The 23,383-nt window shown below is 39.1% G+C and overlaps 1 protein-coding gene across 5 annotated transcripts in view; it reads left to right on the forward strand.

Annotated features, from left to right (window-relative positions):
• LOC122718126 (dipeptidyl aminopeptidase-like protein 6) overlaps nucleotides 1-23,383 on the forward strand; it is a 61,139-nt gene that overhangs the window by 16,656 nt on the left and 21,100 nt on the right. For 3 of the 5 annotated variants that reach the window (XM_043942844.1, XM_043942845.1, XM_043942846.1), the window contains one exon: nucleotides 15,454-15,698. In XM_043942844.1, coding sequence (XP_043798779.1) covers nucleotides 15,597-15,698 — 102 coding nt within the window. In that variant the 5' untranslated portion in view covers nucleotides 15,454-15,596. Of the gene's footprint in view, nucleotides 1-2,986; nucleotides 3,040-15,453; nucleotides 15,699-23,383 lie in introns of those variants that run through there. The other 2 variants (XM_043942847.1, XM_043942848.1) reach the window with 2 other exon arrangements.

Here is a 23,383-nt window from a genome sequence, read left to right on the forward strand (position 1 = left end):
CGATCCTTGCATCAAGTAAATAAGATTCTTTGAAATGAAAAACTTTTTGTAGAACAGGATGAAAAATTATTAAAAGTGTATTTCCAAAAAATTTCTTTGATAAATTCTCCTTTTTTTAGACAGAATACAATATATATATATATATATATATAGAAAATTACATTAGCAAAAGAAAAAAAAAGCATAAAAATTTAAATTCAACAATCCACAAACACACAAACGAATCCAATAAGCCTTATGTGACAGGAAAAATTAACGATCCCGCAACAAAACTTTCTTCGTTTTCCGTTCGTTCCGACGTGTCGACGTGTCGAAAGTTCGAAAAAGCGGAAGAACAACAAGAAAAAGAAAAAGAAGAAGAAGAAGAAGAAGAAGAAGAAGAAGAAGAAGAAGAAGAAACTGACAGAGGGCCATTTCACCCGTGGAAATCGAGACGGTGCGCACACCACAGTTTTTCGGCTGTGAACGCGAGCGTAAACATGAGGTGAACACACACGGGCCCAAGTATCCTAGAAGAAGGAATTCCTCGATGTAAGACAGGTCAGCCGTGGGAAGGAATTGACGAAATATTGCGTGCACCGTTGCATCCATCCCGCGGAATCCTCTTTGATCAGGGGGTGGAAATATTGGAGGCGAACGGATGGAGAGGGCCACTTTTGGGGTGAGCTTGACTTTGAAAGCTGATACGCAGAACGAATCGAAGAGAGGCTGATGTGATGCAATGCTGTTCTCGATTTTTTGAAGTTTGCATATCTGTAATATCATTGACGAGAATCATCTCAAGTGGTTTTCCAAGAGGAAAACCTTTTAAATGTTAGTTTCGAATTCCGCGATATACGAATATTAATCTTAATATCAAGTGAGATTAACAACAATAGGAATTTTTCTCGGTTAAAATAATTATTTGCGAAATGATTTCACTGCGAAAAATTATTAATTATGAAACTGGCAAATGTATCGAAGCGAATTTTCTTTGTTACCATCTTATATCGTTATTTCGCTGGATGGCGTTGGAAATTGAAGTGAACTGGCTCCGTAGAAAATGAAGTTTTATATCTCGATAAAGCACGATGGCTTTTAAAATATGAACAAATCTTGTCTAATAGAGATGTATATATATATATATATACGGAGCAAAGTAAGAGTAATGTTAACAGCGAACGCATAATAGATGGCATTAAGTTTGTTTAGACTCGGTTGGTAATGGCGTGCAAAGCAATGGCCGGAAGAAGCTTGATTTCAATTTCTTTTTTTATTCTTCCTCTACGTTCTGCCAGCTGTTCTTTTCAATAATTGAATTATTATCTCCGTATTTATTTTATTAAATGTCGAAACGCGTATGACAGTACATGGCTAAATAATAGAAAAAAAGAAAAATGAAGAGGAAAAAAAGTGCAAAAATCGAGGCGAACTCGAAAATATAAAATGAAAAAATAAAACGATAAAATAAAGATCCAGCTTGAAAAACTATGGTTCCGTGAATTTTACCATGAATTAAAAATAAAAAAACGAGGAAGAGAGAATTTGTTGAGGGAACAATTTTTTGGAATGGAATGGAGTTATTACTCGGCCATTAAAAAACGATTTTGGAATGGCTCGACGATCTCTGTTAAAATATATTCATTCCGTTGATCGATTTTGCTGAATCTAGATCATCTGTTGGTTTTATCTTTTTTTAAGAATTTTCCGTGGAATTTACTCCTCTCACACACAAGATTCATTTTGAGTAATCGGTAACTATAATTAGTTTATTAAAAATCCGCAAGTGGCGTTGCGATCCTATCCAACATGGCGTCTGCAAAATTATATTATAACGTATGAAACGTTACTATTATTAATTCGATTTAGTAGAAAAGAAAAAAACGTATACTCCCAAAAATGTTTCCAATAAAAGGTGAAAAATAAATTTATCATTCTTTGACGAGCATCGACTCAACGACGATAAAATCAGAATGACGGCTTCGAACGACTTCGACGCGAACAAAACGCGAAACCTGCGATGTCTATCTCGTCGAGAGAAAATATTGTCAATTGCACACTCACGAGAAAATAAAATTGGAAGTCGATCGACGAGAGGAACAATAATCTCTCGTCGCGTATTATACAGACGGAAATGGATCGAGCTTCCTGCCACCGGTCGCGCTGGTAATTGTCGCCGTGTTTCGTAATTAATTTACTCGTGCGCCTGGTCTGGTAACCGAACGATACCGGCCGAAATTTTATCGTTTCGAAAATATTTCACGGCGCGGTGTCCACCGTTCTTCCGGAACGTTGGACCGCGGACTCGTTAATAGCTTCCACTATACTATAGCCACTATAGTCGTTGCTATTCTTCCCTCCACGAATCGCATCGATTCGCACGTCTGGTCTAATTTAATCTTGGTCGTATGACATGTGTTTTAACATGTGATGGTCCACTATTTTTATTGTTTCGGGTAGAATTGAGAAAATAATGTTTTTTTCTATCTCACTGTTTCGAACGAAGCGAAACTGTATTTTATATAAAAATATCGAATTAATATTATATATATATATATATAGTTAACTCGTCCAATATTTTTAGAGAAACTACGTACATTAAATTTTGTTTAAAGAAATTTGAAAACAATAATTCGTCAACCTTTACGATCTGTCTTTATCTTCCTGTATCATTCGTACAATTATCGGAATACGATAAAGACGTAATAATAGTAATATAATGGACAGGAATAATATCGGTTCATAAACGTGACATAATTTCGTTCTCCATCGAGGCCTATATATATATATATACCTAATTCCCAATACCAAAATTCCTACCCCGAAGAGTACTTCCGATTCATCCCCCGGCCATCACTTTCCCGATCAATGGCTCCACCGCAGCACGAATAAAATCTCCATCCCTCGACCATATTCATCGAACGAAGTGGCGAACAGCGGTATTGACCAACTATCTAACCGAACTATAGCAAATTGGATCATCGTATCGACGTCTTCATAGCTCATCCAAAAGTTTCTGGTTACAAATTAATCGGAAATAATTGTGCGACCAAAGAAATTGTGAGTATCAAAGAGCGATTCCAGTGGCTTTGGAATTATTAAAATAACATCCTCGAAGATGGAATCTTATTGGATTTTTCTCGATTTACGGACGATTATAATATGGAATTATCGTGGAAATAAAAATAAGCGAATTCGGAAATTTGGAACGAAGGGGAGGGCGCTATCATTGATGAGCGTCGTTTTAAAAGAAGTTTTTATCACGGGCAAAGATAACACGGGATATAGATTCTTCGTTAATTAGAATATCGATCCGATGGGGATGATAAAACTTTAGGATTCGATTTTAAAACTTATCGAAATGAAAGTATCGGCCAAGCGATAATATATGAAACAGGAGGATGAAAATTTACTTTGAAAATTGGAATGGATCTAAAATAAAAACGCGACAAGCATGTTTTCTCGAGCACGTCGACATTCTCTGCAAAGATAACGAATTCGATATTTCGATGGAAAAATAGGTTCATCTTTGTTCCACGAGAGATCCTTTGTTGCTTGTCCTAAAATTCTTCTTTCACTGCATTTCTTCCCACCCCCTTTTCTCGAATAATTTCTTACCCCGCCGTGAACCGGAGAAATATTCTCGAAGAATTCAATGCTCTCGGGGGCGAAAGCAGTCGGTGAATTTTTATCAGGGAATGTAAATCGGTGGGGAATTCACGGAATTCGGCTGTGTCTCGTCGTTCGAAACAAGTCTTTCCTTCGCTCCATATTTTTTCGATTAAAATTTCACCCAATTAATTAATTCATAATTACACGAGAAAGGATATTTTCTTCGACAAAAATTTATTTCCTAATCGATGTCGTTTAATTTACATCCGATACTACGATTTATTAGTGATCGATATCTACTACTTAGTTCAACGAGTAAATTTCTATTCGTTTCATTTTCCTAATCTCGACACTTCTCGAAAATAAATTTTTCAAGAATTTTGGAGAGAGATGTTCGTCGAACGAAATTGTTAATGGCACGAATTGTCCATCCAAAGGGGGAGATGAATCGAGGGAAGGAAGGAAATGTTTCACGCGACGCCCTCGTTATTTCACATCGCGTGAAATCGGTTACATAGTCGTAAATTTCAGACGAATCGGTCTTGCCCGGAGATTAATCACGTTGGGAACACGTTGTCTGTTTATTCTTCACGACAAAAGCGTCCTACTATTTCTTCTTTTTTCTTCTTCTTCTTCTTCACGCCGTAAGCACGCCAGAGGGGCCCGTGACGCGGATAATAATTTCGTTGCAGCTCACAGCGTTCATAAATTAAAGGAACGTCGGGCGAACACCGGTTCGCCCGAAGGGAATGTCTCCCTCTTCGTCTAGGGCGCGTTTATTATTCTCTCCCTCCAAAAAGATTTCTCTCCGCTTTTTGGAGTCCCGCCATTGCGGAAGAGAAAGAGACGAATGTGAAACGGGGTTGCTTCGTAACTTTTTCCTTTTTTTGGAGATAAATTTTTGATGATCGTTTTGATGCAACGTTTCTTTAAAAAACCGTGAAATTTCTTTAGTTTCTTCATCTGTGCGGATTGCAATTTTGGAATTGTAATATTTTGATAAAATGGATTTAATCAAGCGGCCTTGATTTGGAAGAAGTGGAAGAAAAGGAGTTTTAAGATTGTGAAAATTGCTTGATTTCGTTAATGCTAGTTAATATTCAGATTATAATATTTTGGCGAGGATTTAAAAAGATGGTAGAAGTTTGAGAGAGAAATTAGAAGAAAATACTTTTATAGATGATTATTTGTAGATGAAATTACATCTTTTATGGGTAAAATGAAACATTGATATTGTTATTTTATAACCATTTTTTGATAGTTGAAATTTGTAGTTGTATTTTCTTTTTTTTTTTTTTTACTTGCTTTACGTTTTCAAATATTATGCATGGAAAATATTATGCAGCAAATTTTTTTATGTACTTTTTTATGACACAAAGGATAATCAACACTTCTTCTGGATTCATCTTTCTGGAAAAAGTTTTGAAAAAGCAAGAAAAAAAGTTTCATTCTCAATTTGCTGAATTTTCCAGAGAACTGATTCGATAGTTTGTTGAAGCAATTAGTCTGATTTAAAATTCTCCCGTGAAGTAAGACAGCAAGAATTTCACGTTCTAGAGGCTTGTGGGTATTCCGTGAAACTAATCCTGTTGATAAGGCTGCAGATGGTCAGAGGGTACAACAGGTAGTTTTACGAATTAATAAACCGATTAGAGAGTGTGGCGTACGATCGTTCTTGATTCGCAAGAAGAGAAATTAATTAAAGAGAATAGGGAACTTTTCACGAATATTTAAATGGAAAAATAAGAAAGAATAAAATAAAATTAGACTTTGTATTAAAACGTATTCTGAATTTGGAATAAAATCAAACGATGGGTATAAAGTGTAAGAAGAAAGAATCGAAAGTAGACATTTTTTTGGAACAAAAGTTCAATTTTCCCTATTAATCGCGAATTTTTAAACATTATTAGTCCAACAATTGTCAGATTATCATTTAAAAATAATAATTAATTCGCTTTCGATTTCGTAATAACAACCGACGATAAACCAAGGGAAGAGAAAGTAAAAGCGATCGCGTAATTAAAACCGACGCGACGAATGAGATGACGTTGAATCTAGTATTACGAAGCTAATGAAAATAAGAGATTTATGGATTAATTAAACACGAAACCGAATGAAATTTCTTCGTAGAGACACAATTTGATTCCAGTCTTCTCCAGAGCTGTACAGCAATCTCTTGTCTTCTCACAGAGAAGACGAATGATTCCTCGCGTAATTCGTAAAATCGAACCTCTTTGTCTTCGCAAAACACCAACCTGGATTCAGTTTTCGCAAGTAGCGCGATAAATTCTCGTGTGGGAGGAAGAAAATATTTGGAAAAAGAGAAACTTTTCGTAGATTCCCCTCCCCGATGCTCTACATCAACGATACTTTATGCGCGGTAAAGTTTTCGTGTGGTTCCTGAAAGTTTTTGATGATATAAGTTCGTGATATTTTATGATCCATTGCCCGATGGACTTTGTCGATGATGTAAAATCATTCGAGATGATATATTATATCTTTATTATATCCGCGTTAAGAATTAGATCACTCGACGTGCAGTAATTAATTATTTCCATAAAATTCGGATCTAAATTTGTTCGCAGCTGTAACTAAAAAACGATTTTGAGAAATGCCAGGAGACGCGTTGAAGAAATTTGATTGAATATACGATTGGAAATTTTATATAGAACAAATGAGAGCGAAGAAATCGAGAGAACTCCTTGGCGAAAGGTATGTAGACCCCTGATCATTCGCGGGGTTCACGGCCACGGACTCGAACCATATTGTCCCGTTCCATAACATATCACGCAAAATTATACAAAATTACGGAGTCGAACTAGCCAGAAAACAAACTTTCCATCACAAGTTCAAAATAAAATACTCAACTTGCTCTTTTGAGAATTACAAACTCAACAAGATACAAATAATTTTTGCAGCGAAAAACTCGTTTTTCTCTGCCTGTCACTAAACCAAGTTATCGACCGCGTCGCACAAAGTTTTCCAATCATTTTCCTCCTCTCATCCTGTGCAGGTTGCACCGACGAATATTTTTATGTGTCAAATCGAAACGTCGAGTTAATGCTTGGGGGACAATGGCGTCGAATCAATCAAATACGATCCGATCCGCGTAGAACGTCGCGACTGCCGACACGGCAAAAACCGAGCAGTCTCGATTCTCGACGAAACATACAAACTGATCGCTGCATTAGACACGAGTTTTCGTCGTTCCTCGTTTCTGGTTCGCCAATTTCCGCTTCTGGACCAGGACAAATGAGTTTGTTTACACGGTGGGTAAGTTTGACGGGACATTGATTAGGAGGAACGAGAAAGGCGAGAGTTAACTTTGTTCCACGTCCACGTGGACAAGTATTTATGGCCCTGGCCGAAGCTTTCTCTGACCATCGAGGCCAATGAAATTCCGATTTGGTCGCGGATGAACGAGGCTTTCGCAATTTCGTTGGAGAAACTTCGGATGGCCGTATTAAGAACTGATCAACTTTGTTGTTTGTTGTTTTAATTAAAAAGACAATTTAGCTTTCGAGGGGGGAATGGAAGTTGGAATTGATAAATGAAACGCTCGAGCGTGTTTATAGGTTATGTTAAAAACTCATAATCATTCACGATTTTATCCGCTCTCGTGGTTCGTGAAGCTCTCGTAGAAGATATTATTCGAAGAATCAAACTCGACAGTCAATCGAGACAATAGCGAACGAAAAAGGATTGATCGAAGCCAAATTTGTTTTTACGCAAACACTTGTTGAATTCCAAGAAAATGAATTTTACTTGTGATTTCCTCTAATTTCGTGCTCTCGAAGGAATAATTAATTCACCTGACTTTGGTTAAGTTACGTTAGTCTGTTTGGGGGGAGAGGATAGGCTGCAGAGCAACCACTCGAATATCCTCGCCATTTGGATTCTTGAGGAATGTGTAAGCGGCGTGTAAACGGCGGAACGACCGCCCCAAGTGAAAAGTTGCCCCAACTGAAACGACACCGTCTATGCAGTACAACAAACCCGGCCTGGATGAGTTAGTGGAAGCTATAATCGGCTTTTGTGTGTTGATAAAGTAGTTTCAACGCGCATGAAACGACGCGAATGAATCCCCCTCCCGAAAATTACAACGATCCCTTGAATGTTTAATGATGTACACGACGCGGCCTAGAAATTATGAAATTGCGTTGTAATTAATGCCTGACGTGGGACAATACCATCTCCGTAATTTTAATTAAAAGACGAGGGAATTCGGTTAATAATAATCTCGTAAATCAAGGAAAAGAAAAGAAGATACTTTATTTGTGCACCATACCTTATTTGCCCAAAAATCGTATCTTTGGGTTGATTCCTCGCATTGGCGCGATTTTTGAAAAGTTCATCATGAAACTCAACGTGAAGAATAAGTAAAAATAATGGCTTCTCTTTCTAAACATTTTCCAAACAAAGAATGCGATCAATCGAGTCGAGAAAATGTTATTAAATTATCGACGATATGACAGTTCGATAATTAATATAACTAATATAAGTAACATCGTTGCTCGTGTAATTTTCCCTTTCAATTTCAGTTTGAAATAAGAAAGAGAGTTTAATGGCCACAGATGTGTGGTATACATATACGCGACACGTATTTCCATGATATAAATTTCGTATAGTATATTCGTGCATAAATCGTCGTTTATAATTATCGAATATTCGAGGGAAATATATTTCCCTTCCACCGAAATACCATCCATAAACGGCTGGAACGAGTCGCAGCCGCAAGTGCCTTAATATCCGCAACGCTAACCCCGGTTTTCCGGTTTTCGATCGTGTTTCCCGATACCCCACGAAACGAGCACTCGCGTGTTTGTACGTACGAATATCGAGGAACACGCGTTCCAAATCGAAATATTAAGAGATCTTCATTGTTAATAAAATTGGAGCAAAAAAAATGATAACTAAGGATTAATTGATTAATTGATTAAGGGAAGAGTTTTTCTTACCCATCTTTTTCTCGTGCAAAAAAATACTTGAAAGAAATTTAAAAAGATGCCAAATTTTATCAACACATTATTATTTATTACGATCGATACCAATATTTTCTATTTTCGCATTTCGAGAAAATCAAAATTATGAAACACAAAATTAAGAATGATCTCTTATTATTATTATTATTCAAACCAGTTAAATAGTTGCTTCGATGATTTATTCATCGATTCGACAAGTGAAAATTCCAAAAAAAAAAAAAAAAAAGAAAAAATTCTTAATATTTCGATCGAGCGAAATTTCTAAGCCCTGTAAATCATTGCTAGGGCATTGATATGTGGTTCTCTCATAGTTGAGAGAGGGGGCAAGGCCGAGGATGGGATGGAAAGTCACGAAACAGCAGTAACGCGTATTCGTGGCTGGGTCGAATATATCCGGCGAAACGTGGCGGAGGCGGAGGAATTATCGTGAAATATACAGGGAGGTGGAACAGCCGTGTACGATGCGATATTCTTCACGCCGGTCATAAATCATTCGCTCAGTCGAAAACGCGAATGGTTGGGAAAGGGGAGGGGGAGAGGAGGCACCACCGTCTACGTAATACAGTTATACGAAATATCGCGTCGTAATATCGTCGTTGCCGATCGTTAATATTTTCGACGAAACGTTACGAAACGTTAACGATTTCGGAGCGGATGAATCGATCGAGCCGGAAATGCGATTTTTGTTTCGATCGTTGCGCGGGTTTTACGAAAATTGAACGAGAACGTGAAAGATGGGCAGGCATCGATAATGATTACAAGCGACGTGTTCTTGTAATCGATTTGTAAATATTATAAAGGGACTCTCGAAAACCGATGGACAGGTTGTTACCATTTTCATGGAGTTTTGGATGGAAAATCGCGTAATTATCTTGGAACAATGGGGACCGTTTGCCGATATTGCTGTTGGTTATTTATTGGATCACCGTTGTCTAATTTGTTTTAATGTAATGGATGGTAAAGTTATTGACATATTTACGCGGCCCGTGGAAGGATTTTATTATCTTTTTTTTTAAAAACGAAAACGTCTGTTGAATTATTTCTAACAAAATTTTTAATGTGTAAAATTATAATTGCGTAGAATTGAAAAAAAGGGAGACGTGATTTTCATAGTAAATGGATTCGATATTCGCTTCCATCTTCCCAATTCTTAGTTATTCCCAATTTCTTAGCAAAAGAGCGATCTGTCTCTTTTTTGTCGGATCCGATCTCTCGCAATACGGTGAGACAGAAAAACGCTTGATCTTTGGTCGAAATTGGGTAGAAGATAGAGACGGGAATAAGAAAGGGAATGCGCGTCGCGAGAAAAGTTTAACGAGCCAATTTGGCGCCAAGTGGTTGGCGAGCGAAAGAAAATGATCAAAGAGGGGAAGGAAAAAAAAGTTGCTGACGACTGTGTGAAAATTCGATTATCGTCGAAAGAAAAAAAAAACTCGTCTTTTTTCCCGTGTAAATGTTTCTTTTCTTTTTTTTTTTTTTTTTTTTTTTTTTTTGTCAAAGGTGCTTCAACGAACGCGTTTCATGCATTTAAAATGCCCTCGAATTAGCGGCCTCCACGCGGTGAATGTCAAAGAAAAGAGGGAAGAAAAGAACGATGGCGGAAAATAAATTCTCGAAAAGAGATTTTCCAAATATTTTTATCCTCAAGTAAGTTACGAAACTTTTTCTTTAAATAGATCTTACACGTTAAATTTCTTATTGTTTCTTTCTACTTTTACTTTTTCCCCCCCTTACTTCTAATTTAAAGGATCCTGTATATTTTTCCTTATCGCAAAAATTATGTAAACAGCAATTTCGTTTCATAACGTTGCGTTTCGTCAACGTCACTACATTCTATAAATCGTTCACGCCTACGTAATTTTCGGTTACCTCGAAAATTTTTCTTTCTCATCGAGAAAAACCAGCCTGAATCCCCCCCACGTCGACACGAAATAGAAAAAAAAAAGAAAAAAGAAAAAAGAATTTTTCGGCAAGCGAATCCATGGAACAAATTCGTCGTCAACAAGCCTTGTACGTACGCATGCGTACGAGCAAAACTGCTGACCACCATCAATTCGCATTACGGATTTCGGTTTTGTCGCTTAGACAGGGCTGAACAACCCGAAACGAGGAGGATTAATCCAGTTAGCCCGGCAACACCATCGTCGACTGTGACCGATGAATGAAATTCGGGGTGGCCGACCTTATTTCGCGTCAACCCCTTCCCCACCACGGCGCCTGCATTCCCTTTTCGCAGCCCCCTCCCTTTCAACCTCTTTTTCCCTCCTCTTTCCTTCACTCCCCCCCTACCGCCGCCCGGGCGAGTCCGTACAGTCTGCCGCACTACTCTGACGTAATCACACCCCCTTCTGACGTCACGACCCACGTTGCATCAACCCTTCCACGAGGACAACGTCCTCCTTCCGTTCTTCTCTCTCTCTCGTCACTTCTCTTCTCCGCTCGTCTTCTCTGTTAATTATTCTCGAATCAATCGAACTCGAAACGATTATCGATCGATCGAGAGGATCGTGAATTCGTAGAAATTCCGTTCTATGATTTTATGGATTAATGAATATCGTTTTTGGAAAAAGGAGATTTAAATTTGGTACAAGTAAATTTATATATTGATTTTGGTGGAATTTTATTCAATTTATTTGAGGAGTATAAAATTATTCGAAGCATTGAAAACATTGGAGAAGTTAAAAGTTTTTAATAGAATAAAGTTGCTTTAAGTAATTACTTATTATTGGAATGCTTGAATAACATTTATTCGTAGAGCTGTTATATAAGTCGAGGCTCGTATAACCTCGACTATTATTAGTTATTATTATTACGTTTCGCGAAACGATAAATTATCGAAGCAACTTTATTCGTTATTAAATTTTGTCTACGAATCCGTCCTTCCATTTGTCTGATCGCGACAGCGTTCATTTCACTTGGTATGTCCAATAACGTGTCATTCCACTTCTTCAATCATCAATCTTATTTCGCTCGTCTGAACATTACCTTCTTATTCCGCTTCCGTGGAAGAACTCGTATGACTAATAGTGTCCTGCTCTACTTGTCCCCTTCTTCTCTTCGACTCTTAACCTTGCTCGACCAAAGTTTTTTTTCGAGTCTTAATTAAAGTTAAACGCGCTTCTTAAAGAAGCTTCGATTCGACGGAAAGGATTGAAAATGGTATCCGCCTCCGGCCGACGAATGAAAAGAAGCATCCGTTGATGTAATTAAACGATTCCTTCGGGCAAATACGTTTCGGCTCCAACTCGTGTCGGCTCCAACTCATTACCCAACTTTCCCGCTTCTTTGTTCACATTTGGACCAATTCAATCCCCATCGAGAAGAAAGCGAGAAGATGCTGAGAACGATTTAATGGCCTCTCCCCGATGCTCTACCGTCAATCGAGGATAATATCGTTAAAAAAGTTGGACGAGCCCCTTCTGAAAATTTTTCAACGGGATCCTAATTTCAATGGGCCCTCGAGGAACCTTTCTTTTTCTTTTTTTTTTTTTTTTTTTTTTTGTATCGAACTTAAAGTACCAAGGACAAGCGATTCTTACAACGAAGTGAGACAAACTTTTTTACAGGGAGGAGGGGGAGGAGAATCGCGTCAAACTTCGAGAATATTCTTCTCCCTCGGCGATGATTACCTCGTTAAAATTATTAAACTTCTCGCACGAATTGTCATCATGAATTGGATTAATCATTCGCGAAAAAAAATTTTATATATTTCGACGGAGGGAATTACCTTTGAGCAAATTTCGATTCGAAAAGCGGAGAGATTGTGTAAATAAAATAGGAAAAGAAAAAAAAAGAAGAAGAAGCGAAGAAGCGGAATAGGTTTGACGTGAAACAGCGTGCGATTTCCCGATTCCGCCATAAAAACGGCGTGGCTCCCATTAAAATCCAGGGGATACGGATGGATAGGATTTTTACGAGGTCGTGTCACGTCGAAACGTAGGGGAGGCTGAAATGATGCATGCGGTCGTACGTGTACTGTATTTTCATGCAATTTCTCTTTACGAGGGCAACGATGCGCGGAACGATAGAAAAACGGCGTCCAGATTACAAGGTTTCCGGCATCCGGTGTGCTTGCATATATATATATATATATATATATATATATATAAAGCACATCGTTTGTCGTTGCCTGTACGATAAACGTGGCGGTGTTTCGCTTCATTGCGTTTATTACGTGATATGACGAATTCTTTTAAAATTTAATTCTTTCTTCTTCTTTTTTTTTTTTTATCGATTGTATTATCCGTGCAGTTGGATTAGATTACGTTACGTTAATTCAACTTTCGTTTTCCGGGCTCGTGATGTCTGACTGCTTTCCCTTTCGATCTCTTGCTCCTTATTTGAACTGGCTGCGCATTCACTCTCTCTCTCTCTCTCTCTTCCATTCAGCGCAGTCATTCCTAAACGACATTCAGCCACTTTCAACCGAATCCTTGAATGCCCGAGCACGCCATTCTCCGTCCATTCGTTCCAAGCATTTTTCCCCTCCTTCCCCCCCCCCGTACCATCGACACTTTGCACAATAAGCACGCCTTCGTTAACACGACTCGTATTCTATTTCATTAACGCGTTAATACATATATGTATATATATATATATATATATATATATATATAATTATTAAATTGTTGTTTCATATTTTATATTCTTTCCAAATAAAAAAAAAAAAAAAAAAGAAACGAATCGAACGAAACTATATTCAAAATAAATGGACGAATTCAACATGGAAAAATACCATTTCACGAATAGAACGATAAAGACATCAAAGAGGAATAAATGAACGAATGAAAACGTTGATACGTAGGCATCAAAGAGTAAAATGCGTTGCGGTGGCAAAAATCACGCCGCGTGTACAACAGCGAGGAATAAAAGATAATAAAATAGATGCAATTTTTTTTTTTAAATGCAAGGAAACTTTTAAACGATCGAGGAAACGAAAGGAAGCGTTTACTCGTGCATTCCTTTTACGTGCCATAAATTCCCGTCTGAATCGTTATCGCGATCTGTGTTTCGCGCACTGTGTTACGAAGCGCGAACCGGCCAATAATTTTCCACATTAGATCCAGATGGATCTAATTCGAAGCTTCGAAAGAGGTTGGGGATTTTCGAGAAGAATTGCAATCGAGTCGTGCAACCGGTTGGCGATATCGAATTCCCCGAATTTGGGTGTCGATTGGAGAAAGAGAGAGAGAGAGAGAAAGAGAGAGTAATTTGATGGTCGTTTGGCAGAGAATTCGACGGACGAGTTTAGCGGTTCACGTGTCGAGTTCCCCTAATATATATATATAGGGTATATTAAGTTTCATGGAATTTGAAAATTCGGAGTGAGAGGGAATAAAGACTACGATTTCACGCTCACTTTCCAACCTCTGAAATCCATATTCTTGGCTGAATTTAAAAATCTCGTATCACGGGGAGTATCTCATTCTACTCGATGTCGAATGTCTATGACACGGGAGTAAGTGTAGAGACGCGTACGAAGATGTCGAGCCTAGTTTCTCTCGCCTCCCCCTCGGGACCCGTAACTTTAAACTTAAGTTCGGACGATTTTCCAGAACGTGGAAACTTTCGTCAAAATGCTCGAGAGGATGCGATGCAAGTTTTCAAGGACTCGCGCGATCGGTGCATTTGGACCAACGCGTTGGGGAGAAACTCGTGGAAAATTCGCCGAGTGCGTCGAAGCGAAGTGCTTTCGAAGGCGGGAAATTTGAAACGATTTTAAACTCTGGTAACCGCGTTACGATACGGATAGAGGAGACACGGCGAGTTAAAGGCGCAAAGTAACCGTAACAACAGGGCCGCTGTTAATTGGCCCCGCTTCTTCGTTCTCGCGCGATGCCTTTCGCCTCTCGTTCGAAATTTGCATGTCCGTCGCGCGGAACCTATTTGAAATTTAAATCGAAAATAAACTGATGGTTTCCCCTGCGCGGGCAAATTTCGACTTTAATTAAATTATTCATAGGGGACGGTGGACAGGCTGAGGGTGTAATCCTTTATTCGGCTTAATTCCCCGGTGAATTCGTAATTACCCTTTGTTCCAGTCTCGTCAATGATTCCACCTTCTCATTCATACTTTTTCTTCGTCGATCAACACGATTATGAAAAACGGCAATAACAGAATTAAACGTAGAGGAAATTTTTATGGCGAAAGGGGTGAACGTAAAAATTCGAAGGATATTTGGAATATTTGTTGTTGATGGGATGAAAATCATCAATGAAATTGCTATTAATAATAATTGTGAATGTGTTCAGTGGCGGGGATAAGATTATCAAGGGTAGGAGAAAAGCCGATGAAACGTCGGCCGCGCAAATTACATTACATTACATGACATTTCATGAGTCCTTAACCTTCCTCTATAGAGTTAATCAAAGATCGATATTAATCGCCGTGGAAACCGATTCGTTCGATCGACTTGGAATAAGATTTTATTCCGAATCTTCGATTCTTTTTTATTGATTAGATCGAAATCAACATTTTCTTGACATTCCTCGATCTTTGATCAGTACTTAAGTAATACTGGATGAAATCGCATCGTTTTACCTTGTCGAAGATACAACGTTTTATATTTCGTGTTGTTTATGTAATCTCGTAATTTTGATCGAAAAAAAAAAGGAAATATCGGATTACGATAACCTTTCGATCGATCAAAATATCAAAAAAAGAAAAAAGAAAATTTTAATTCGAACTTACAAAACAAAGCAAAAATCATTGGTCAAGACTCACATACATCGAGAAGAAAGATATTTTGTTTGTCCACGTGGTTTCGAATACCTTTTTCCCCTTCACCGAAACCAAACTTGACACAACTTCGCAAACAATCCGTTTCGAGCCGGACAAATCGAACCAATCTTAACTGAAACCCCCTCCCTCCCGTTCCAGGTGAGGAACTGTGGATTGGTGGTGTAGGACCTCGGCCCCAGGAGTGGCCCGGGGGTTACCCTGGGGACCTCGGGGAATCGTTGGCGCGAGGACGAGGCAGCTAAGAACGACGAAGGACACGGGAGGCGGAGGAGGAGGCCGCTATGAACGCCAGCGTCAACATCGAGAGGAACTCCTGGCGGCTGCCTCCCGACGAGACCGTCCAGGTCGCCGATCCCCGTTCAAAATCAGCCCAGGTAAAAGAGGTAAATCGCTCCAGCGGTCCATCCTTCGTTTCCCCATCCTCGTAACGTTCGTACGAGTCGGTCGAGGTCGTGTACGAGATTCGTCGAGATAATTCGTCAGGTTTTCAAAGCATGGAAAAATCTTGTTACGCGCTGTCGACAAGTCGCTGTCGACCAGTTATTGTCGATCGGTCGCTGACGACCAGTCGCTGTCGACCGGTCGCTGACGACCAGTCGCTGACGACCAGTCGCTGACGACCAGTCGCTGACGACTAGTCGCTGTCAACCGGTCGCTGTCGACCAGTCGCTTCGACCGGTCGTTGACGACCAGTCGCTGTCGACTAGTCGCTGTCAACTAGTCGCTGGCGATCGATCGTTGACGACCATTAAATTCTCTTCGAAGTATTGTGCGTTGCTGGTAAATTGACACCCGCTAAATGTAATACACACTGGCATATGCTGTTGGTGGTAGTTAATAGATGTGACGAGTATTGAGCCAATTATAAGAATGCGTGTGATTCGGCTGTATGTTTGTGTTCGATTACGTGTTTAAGTAGGTTGAATTATCTCTCTAGATCCTATATTTTTTCCGCCAATTTACCAGCAAATATGATATGAGTAGTGGTCGCGAAAATCTGCGAGTCTCTGGATTGATGAAAGGTAACACGAGCGATGTGACTTATTGCATCGAAACAAATTTTTTATTTACAATTTTCGAGTTTGGTTTAGTTACAAGCCGTTTAATCGTTATCGATCTGGTCTATAGTTTGCGACAAGTCAACAGTGCGTAACGAGAGTGTAAATATGTCTTGTGTCTATTATTCTAATTTTTAAATACGACAATCACTGATCGTAGTTTGATGAATTTTTTCTTTTTTTTTTTTTTTTTTTTGTATCAAGTCTCTGGCACCATCATAGTCTAGTGTACAGGATGCAAAAGGATGCATTGATTAACACGGTTAGAGGGAATTGTTTCGTGTAGAAAATAAAAATGAAACGATTTTTATTTGGGTTTTTTTCTTTTTTTTTTTTCTTTTTTTTTTTTTTTTTTTAGATTTTCACGAATACACGAATACACGAATACACGATTTGCGGATCAAGAGGATTTCGAATATCGTTTCATTTTTGTTGGAATAATAATCCAATGGATTATTTGTGCAACATGATGCAATTTATGCATATTGTTTTCCTTATAAATGTTTGTCTTCCTCACGATATTGTTAGAGGTTATAACACGATTATAGTGGTTGACTGGTAGCAATGAACACGGAGAATATTCCGGCCACGGGTAAATGTAATTAAAACGCATGCTGGTAATGGAGGATTTTGCATTTGAGGTGGAATGAGATTGATAGCTGTGAGCGTTAGAATACTTGTGACCGATCTAGCGTGCCACCAACAAAATACGGAGCGTGCCTGTTACAATTAAAGGTAACGCGTTAACATAATTTCAAGGTGACACGACACAATTTTCCACGTGTGGAAAATTCATTGATCGCATTCAGCTCGTTGATACGAACGTTTTTTAAAAAATTTATTTTTAAACAATAATAAATAATTAGTTCGAACAAACTTTATCGATGAAGAGCAACACTTTTCTTTAATCAATTTTCTCTCAAAAGGAGAGGGGAGGGGTACAAGTAAAACATTAAGCGCGTTAAAACCGGAAATTGCACGTGCATCTGTTTCATTAACTACCTTCTCCGTCCCGAAAGCTCACGGTTTACGACCGCTTGAAATAAAATAAAGTAACACTTGCACCGTTTCCGCGCCAGGAGGGGAGGGATGGCGGTGATCTAGGAATTAACAAAAACAATTAAACGTAAACGAGCGTGAACGAACGACTCCGTTAAGTCGTCGTTCTTCACAATCACTTTTGCCAGCGGATTTTCATCGCGGGCGTTAAATTTTCTCCGTCGAATCACTACGTTGGAAACCAGCCTATAAAATGACCACGTTAACCACCTTTTCCTTCCTTTCGTAACTTTTACGTAAAAATCCTCATAAATCATCGTAATCCTTTTAATTCACTACCACTGTCGAAATCGTGCGATATCTCGTCGTCGATAAGGATCGAAATCACCACGTGTACGTACACCCGCGAAAGAAATATCGCGCATATCTGTCCGATGTACATCGACAAGAATGCGACTCGACAAGAATCGCGTTGAAAAGGAATATCGAAGCACGTGGATGGATGGCACGCGACAGCGAAATTTATTAATATTGTAACATGGCTATTGCGCTCCGTTCGAACGAAATGTATCGATAATTTATCCGTCAAGAGCGCTACGAATAAATAACAGGGCGTCTCTTACGTTTCATCGATGGGAACGAACGTGTTAAACTCCACTGGAAACAGAAAAAAATTTAAAGGCCTTAACGACGTTCCACTCGAGCCACTTACCATCGATTAATCAGAATTGCAAATGCGCGTTCGATCTTGGACTGGGCGAACAACTCGATAAAAAGTTGTGAAGGATTTCTGAAAGGTGCGCCAGAGAAGGAGGCGCTAATTACGAATCGGTGATGAGAGAGAATGGCGAAGAGATAGATAGATAGAGAGAGAGAGAGAGAGAGGATTCATTATGCGGAGCCGCTGGCTTCAGCTCCCTTTGTTTTCTCAGCTCTCGTCACCGGCCACGCGAGAATTCACTCGTCGACTTCACCGCTTTGGATACAGCTTTGACCACGTTGCCGACCGAGGACACCTTCGACGAGGAAGTTAATTATGCAGGGAGGAAGGAAGACCGTTATCCATCTCCAAGAGACGGTTGAAAGGAACGACTGCGAGTTGCAGATAACCGATTTCCCTCGCTACGATTCAACCGAGCGTCCTCTCCAGTTTTCGTCGACCGACTTCTTTGGGCGAAAGATTGAAATTTCGAAAGGAAAGGGGAGAGGTTATTCCAAGATCGAGAAACAATTATTGCGGAAGACGAAAGATAACGAACGTTTGGAGAAATAGGAGAAATTTGAGAGTTGATATGAAATAATAGCGAGAATAGAAGGAAATAGAAGAATTATTTTAAATTCGAAAAATCTGACCAACATCTTCTCCCGTTACTTAAAAGAAATCGAGCGAGGTCGAAAGCTCGGAGGAGCGAACGCGCCAGTCTTTTTCCACTTGCAACGGCTGATTCGCGCGAGCCTGTACTACTTAACTGATCAACCAACCTCAACAGTGTACCGTATACTCGTGCCGCGGCTAAGTGGCAATCGGCGTTTATTAACGGCGATCATCAGCTCGATTACAACCGATCGATTTAAAAAACGCTGATGGCTCGATAATACGCTCGTAATACGACTCATCGAGTGCCTTCCAATCGACTCGATCCGTCGATTAACTCGAATTCCGATTAAATTCCAAAAGTGTCGGTTTAACTATTCTGAATGATAACAAATCTTGCGAAATAATTCTGTGAATGAATCGAGAATCGAGTTTTCGAAGGAGGGAAAAATTCGGAAAAAATTCGTATAGTTGGATTGTCGTCTAGTTGGAAACGTTGTGCAATTTTTCTCTCTTTCGTCGGACGACACGTCGGTATTTATACACCTTAGATAGTCTCTCGTAGATACATCACGTAGCACGTAGGTTATGATTCTCTGAAGAGGCGAGGCGCGGCGAGAGAAGCGGCGCTGGAATCCCGCTGGATCGATAAAACTAGAAGCCTTCAGCGGGAAAATCTAAATTTATACCGACTGTCGGAATACAACTGCGTGTTTGGATAACATTTACATGCCGCGCGACAATGTCGCGGCCAACGGAGAGATCGGCCGCCGCAAATTTTCAGACGAATGCAGATTTATTCATGAATATTCGCATGCGTTGCCCTACCGTCCCCTGGTGTCCCATAACAGGGAACAGGAATCGAATAATTTTCATTTACTTTCGAAATTGTTTATACAATGATCGCAGATCGTATACACTTACACATTTTTTGGAAAAAGAAATAGCATGGAATGTAGCAAGAAAAGGTATATCCTCGCTTATTATTATTATTACTTACATTTGATTTTTTATTTTTTAATCTCACAACTCTTATGTTCAGACACTATAGTATAATGAAAAATGAAGAAAAAGTGGTGCAATTAACTTCGTTTTTTGTAATATTTTATTACAGTGAATATTTGGAAAAAGAAATAGTATGGAATGAAAAGATATATCCTCGCTTATTATTATTATTACTTACATTTGATTTTTTATTTTTTAATCTCACAACTCTTATGTTCAGACATAAGTATAGCGAAAAGTGAAGAAAAAGTGGTGCAATTAACTTCGTTTTTTGTAATATTTTATTACAATGAATATTTCGAAACGAAGTTATCATTTTCACTCTTTTTAAATAATACGTTTAATCAATATGCAAATTTATCGACGAGTAATAAGGTAAATACGTAAAGAACGAGCTCTTTGCTGATAATAATTTTCGAAACGAATCTATTCTATTTAATCAGAATCGTAGATTAAATTTAAAATGATGTGGTTTCGACGAAAAATAAATCAAGGATCCTCCACGCACATCCGATAAACCTTCGAAATTTCAACAATTTTCTCCAACAATTCGAGACACTTGAACGCGACCATCTTTTTCCAAGGGTATGAGGAAGAAAACCGGCTTCCGGTCGAAGAAATATCGAAGCACGTCGACACAGCACACTCGAAGGAGACAGCAATTTTACATGGAAGAGGCGACAGAAAAATCCTTTCGAATCCGTTCGAATTTAGGGAAACACCTCTAATTGGTGGTGGGGAGTGTGACAGGTCTGACTGGAGACTTTTCGCGCCCTTTTCGCGGTTCTGATGGCGATTCCCCGCCCCGAAAACGACGCGTTTAACGACCGACACCGCCGTTATCGTGACGACCCATTAACGAGGGCGATGCAATTTTCGCGAAACGGCGGACCCTTACCCGCCACAGGTCTCGATTTTCCACGCCGATCGATGCGCACGACTTCCCCCCAAGCTCTATTATTTTCAACCTCGACTATAATCCGCTTTTTTGGATAACGAGATTTCTCACTTTCCAGAGAAAAAAAATTTCTCCGTGAGTGAAAGTGTTCCATAATTTATTATCTTAACAAGTTTACAGTTTATTTCTTGACAGTACTCAATATCAAAATGCTGCCGTTTTGAAGCAAATAAGATTTAGAATTGGAACTTGCTACCTTCTTTTCAACTTCTTTTGACATGCTATAAAATATATTACCAGCACTCGTGTATACTATTTACTCGTGCAAAAAGATCTTTATATCGTATATACCGTAACGATGCTTTTAAAACTTTGTATTCGTATTACAGAGGAAATATTTATACGCAGAAAAATATTTTTTTCAGCTGCATACGAATGACGATTGCATTAGAAATATTTGTAAAAAATCAATCTTCGACCTTGGAAGAGAAACGCTTCTCGTCGCACGAACTCCACCAATTTTCACACTGTTCAGATTACAAGGTGAGGAGAACGGGCCAACTAGCTGTTTCACGGTTGCTGTCCACGAAAACTGAGAATTTCTCCACTCCGATGGAGCGTTGAAGCGGCAGACCAAGGCCAACTATGGAATAAGTTAATGGGACTAAAAGTGAGAATATAGGAAACTTGTCATTTCTGTGTACGCGCGAGTACGTGCTCCAAATCTCTTTGAATCCGGAGTGGATACACGAGGGAAGCTAAAGCAAAAAAAAAAAAAAAAAAAAAAAAAAAAAAAAAAAAAAAAAAAAAAGAAAGTGAAAAAGGGACTCGATCGTTTTATCGTCCGTGTCAACCATAGAGCCCACGTCTGATAAGTTCTCCTCGTTGTTTTTCCGCTTTGAAGTTGTTGATGGTACAATTGAAAGAGATAATCGGTGGATGGAAGCTCGATGGAAGATTGTTGGACAAGTGTCGATGAAAGGGAAACGGCGAAAGAAGAGGCGAGGGTTTCTTTCGTGATGGGTGTTCGTTTGCCATTATGGATGGAGGGAACAGTGGTGCCCTCTGTTTGGTCGATATCGCCACTCCGCGCGCGTTTTTCATCCTCTCTTTCCAGATAAACAAAATTTCTTGAACTTTGGATTTATTCTCCGATTGGAAGATCTCTTGACGAAAAAAAAAAGAGAAAAAATCAAGAAAATATTTCGAGCAAAATTAATCGAAATCTTTCAATCGAATTCTCTTTCTCGATACTCCCCTCTACGTATAATAATGTTAACAAAAAGTCACGAAACGTCTAAACTCTCCAATTTATAAAATTTTATAACTCACGATATTCAAATTCGAAGAATTATGACAAAAAGAATTGTTTAATCCCGATATCTGGTTGACATAAGAAGAGTTCAATTTGGGCCACGAATGGGGAATGGATGAATTTAAAGAAGGTTTATTGAATTTACTCGATATCCACGATATCTACGAAACTGGACGAAGCTGGACAAAGATTCGACGAACTTATTGAACTTCTCTCGCGAGATCCGAAAGATCGAGGCAGCGTGATATTTAAATAGGCGTGTGATATTTTCTCTTTCCCCCTTTTTTTTCGCCACGGTGTTGTAAGGTAACGGGACAGGGGCGGCGGATGAGGCGAACTCGTTCGATTATCGATCCCTTTTCACCGAGTGCTCTCCTGACCCCTGAAGGGTCAGCCGCGCGAGGGGAGAATCGGCATATGTTACCCCTTTGAGCATTCTGGCTCGGGCAAAAAGAGACGGGCGACCGGAGAAGGGTCTCTCGTCAAGCGGTGAAAAGGCACGCCAGTTAGACATTGTCTTTCGGGCTGAACGGTGCTGATCTTCGCTCACCTCTTCCCCACGATGAAAACTTGCGCGCGGCTCCAGGGAACGTTGGTGAGCTTGCACACCGTTTTTTCTTTTTCTTAATTTCTTTTCTTTCTGCCCTCCTTTCGTGATCGAAATCGACGCGACCTTGACTTTGTTGCATTTTTTTGAAACTTTTGATACAAGAGTTTTTGAGAGATGTGATGAAACGACGTTTGAGAGTTCGAGATTTTTTTTTTTAGATATACGTATAGAAATTGATCAATCGAGAAATATATCAATTTGATAACGATATTCGACGTATATATATATATATATTAATTCAATTTTTGGATACAAAGGCGGTTATTTTTACAAAACTATTTTTTTCTTTTTTTTTAGGAGAATTTATTACGACACTCTATTATTAACACGACTGATTTTCACGCGAATCAATGAGGGAAAAGGTTCACGGGTTATTTGGCTGATATGAAACGGGGGTTCAAAAAAAAGTTGAAAAATACCGTCACGGTTATTTATAGTCGAAATTAACTTTGCGGAAAATTTCATCCAAGGATTTCCAACGCGCTAATTTACCTCTCTATATCCTCGCAACACTTCCATTAACCGTCACCGCTAATTCATCTGCGAAAGGTTCGCAAATTTGTTTAATCTATCGCAAAAAAAAAAAAAAAAANAAAAAAAAAAAAAAAAAAAAAAAAAAAAGAAAGAAAAAAAAAGAGAGAATCAAAACATCGTTATCCCAAACGTTGTTATTGCACTTTTATCCGAACACTTTCGACCGAAATCCCTGTGACGATTAAACGAAACCGTGACGTAATCCAAAATCGATATCCCTGCCGAAATCGATACTCTCCCCTCCTCTCCCATCCCATCATCATCATCGTCGTCATCATCGTCATCCCAACATCCCAGCTTCGCTCTATCGATCGCTCTCTGTCCGCGATCCCCG

The sequence above is a fragment of the Apis laboriosa genome, unplaced genomic scaffold, assembly GCF_014066325.1.
Source record: "Apis laboriosa isolate Shangri-la unplaced genomic scaffold, ASM1406632v1 scaffold5_cov152, whole genome shotgun sequence".
NCBI classification, from domain to species: Eukaryota; Metazoa; Arthropoda; class Insecta; order Hymenoptera; family Apidae; genus Apis; species Apis laboriosa.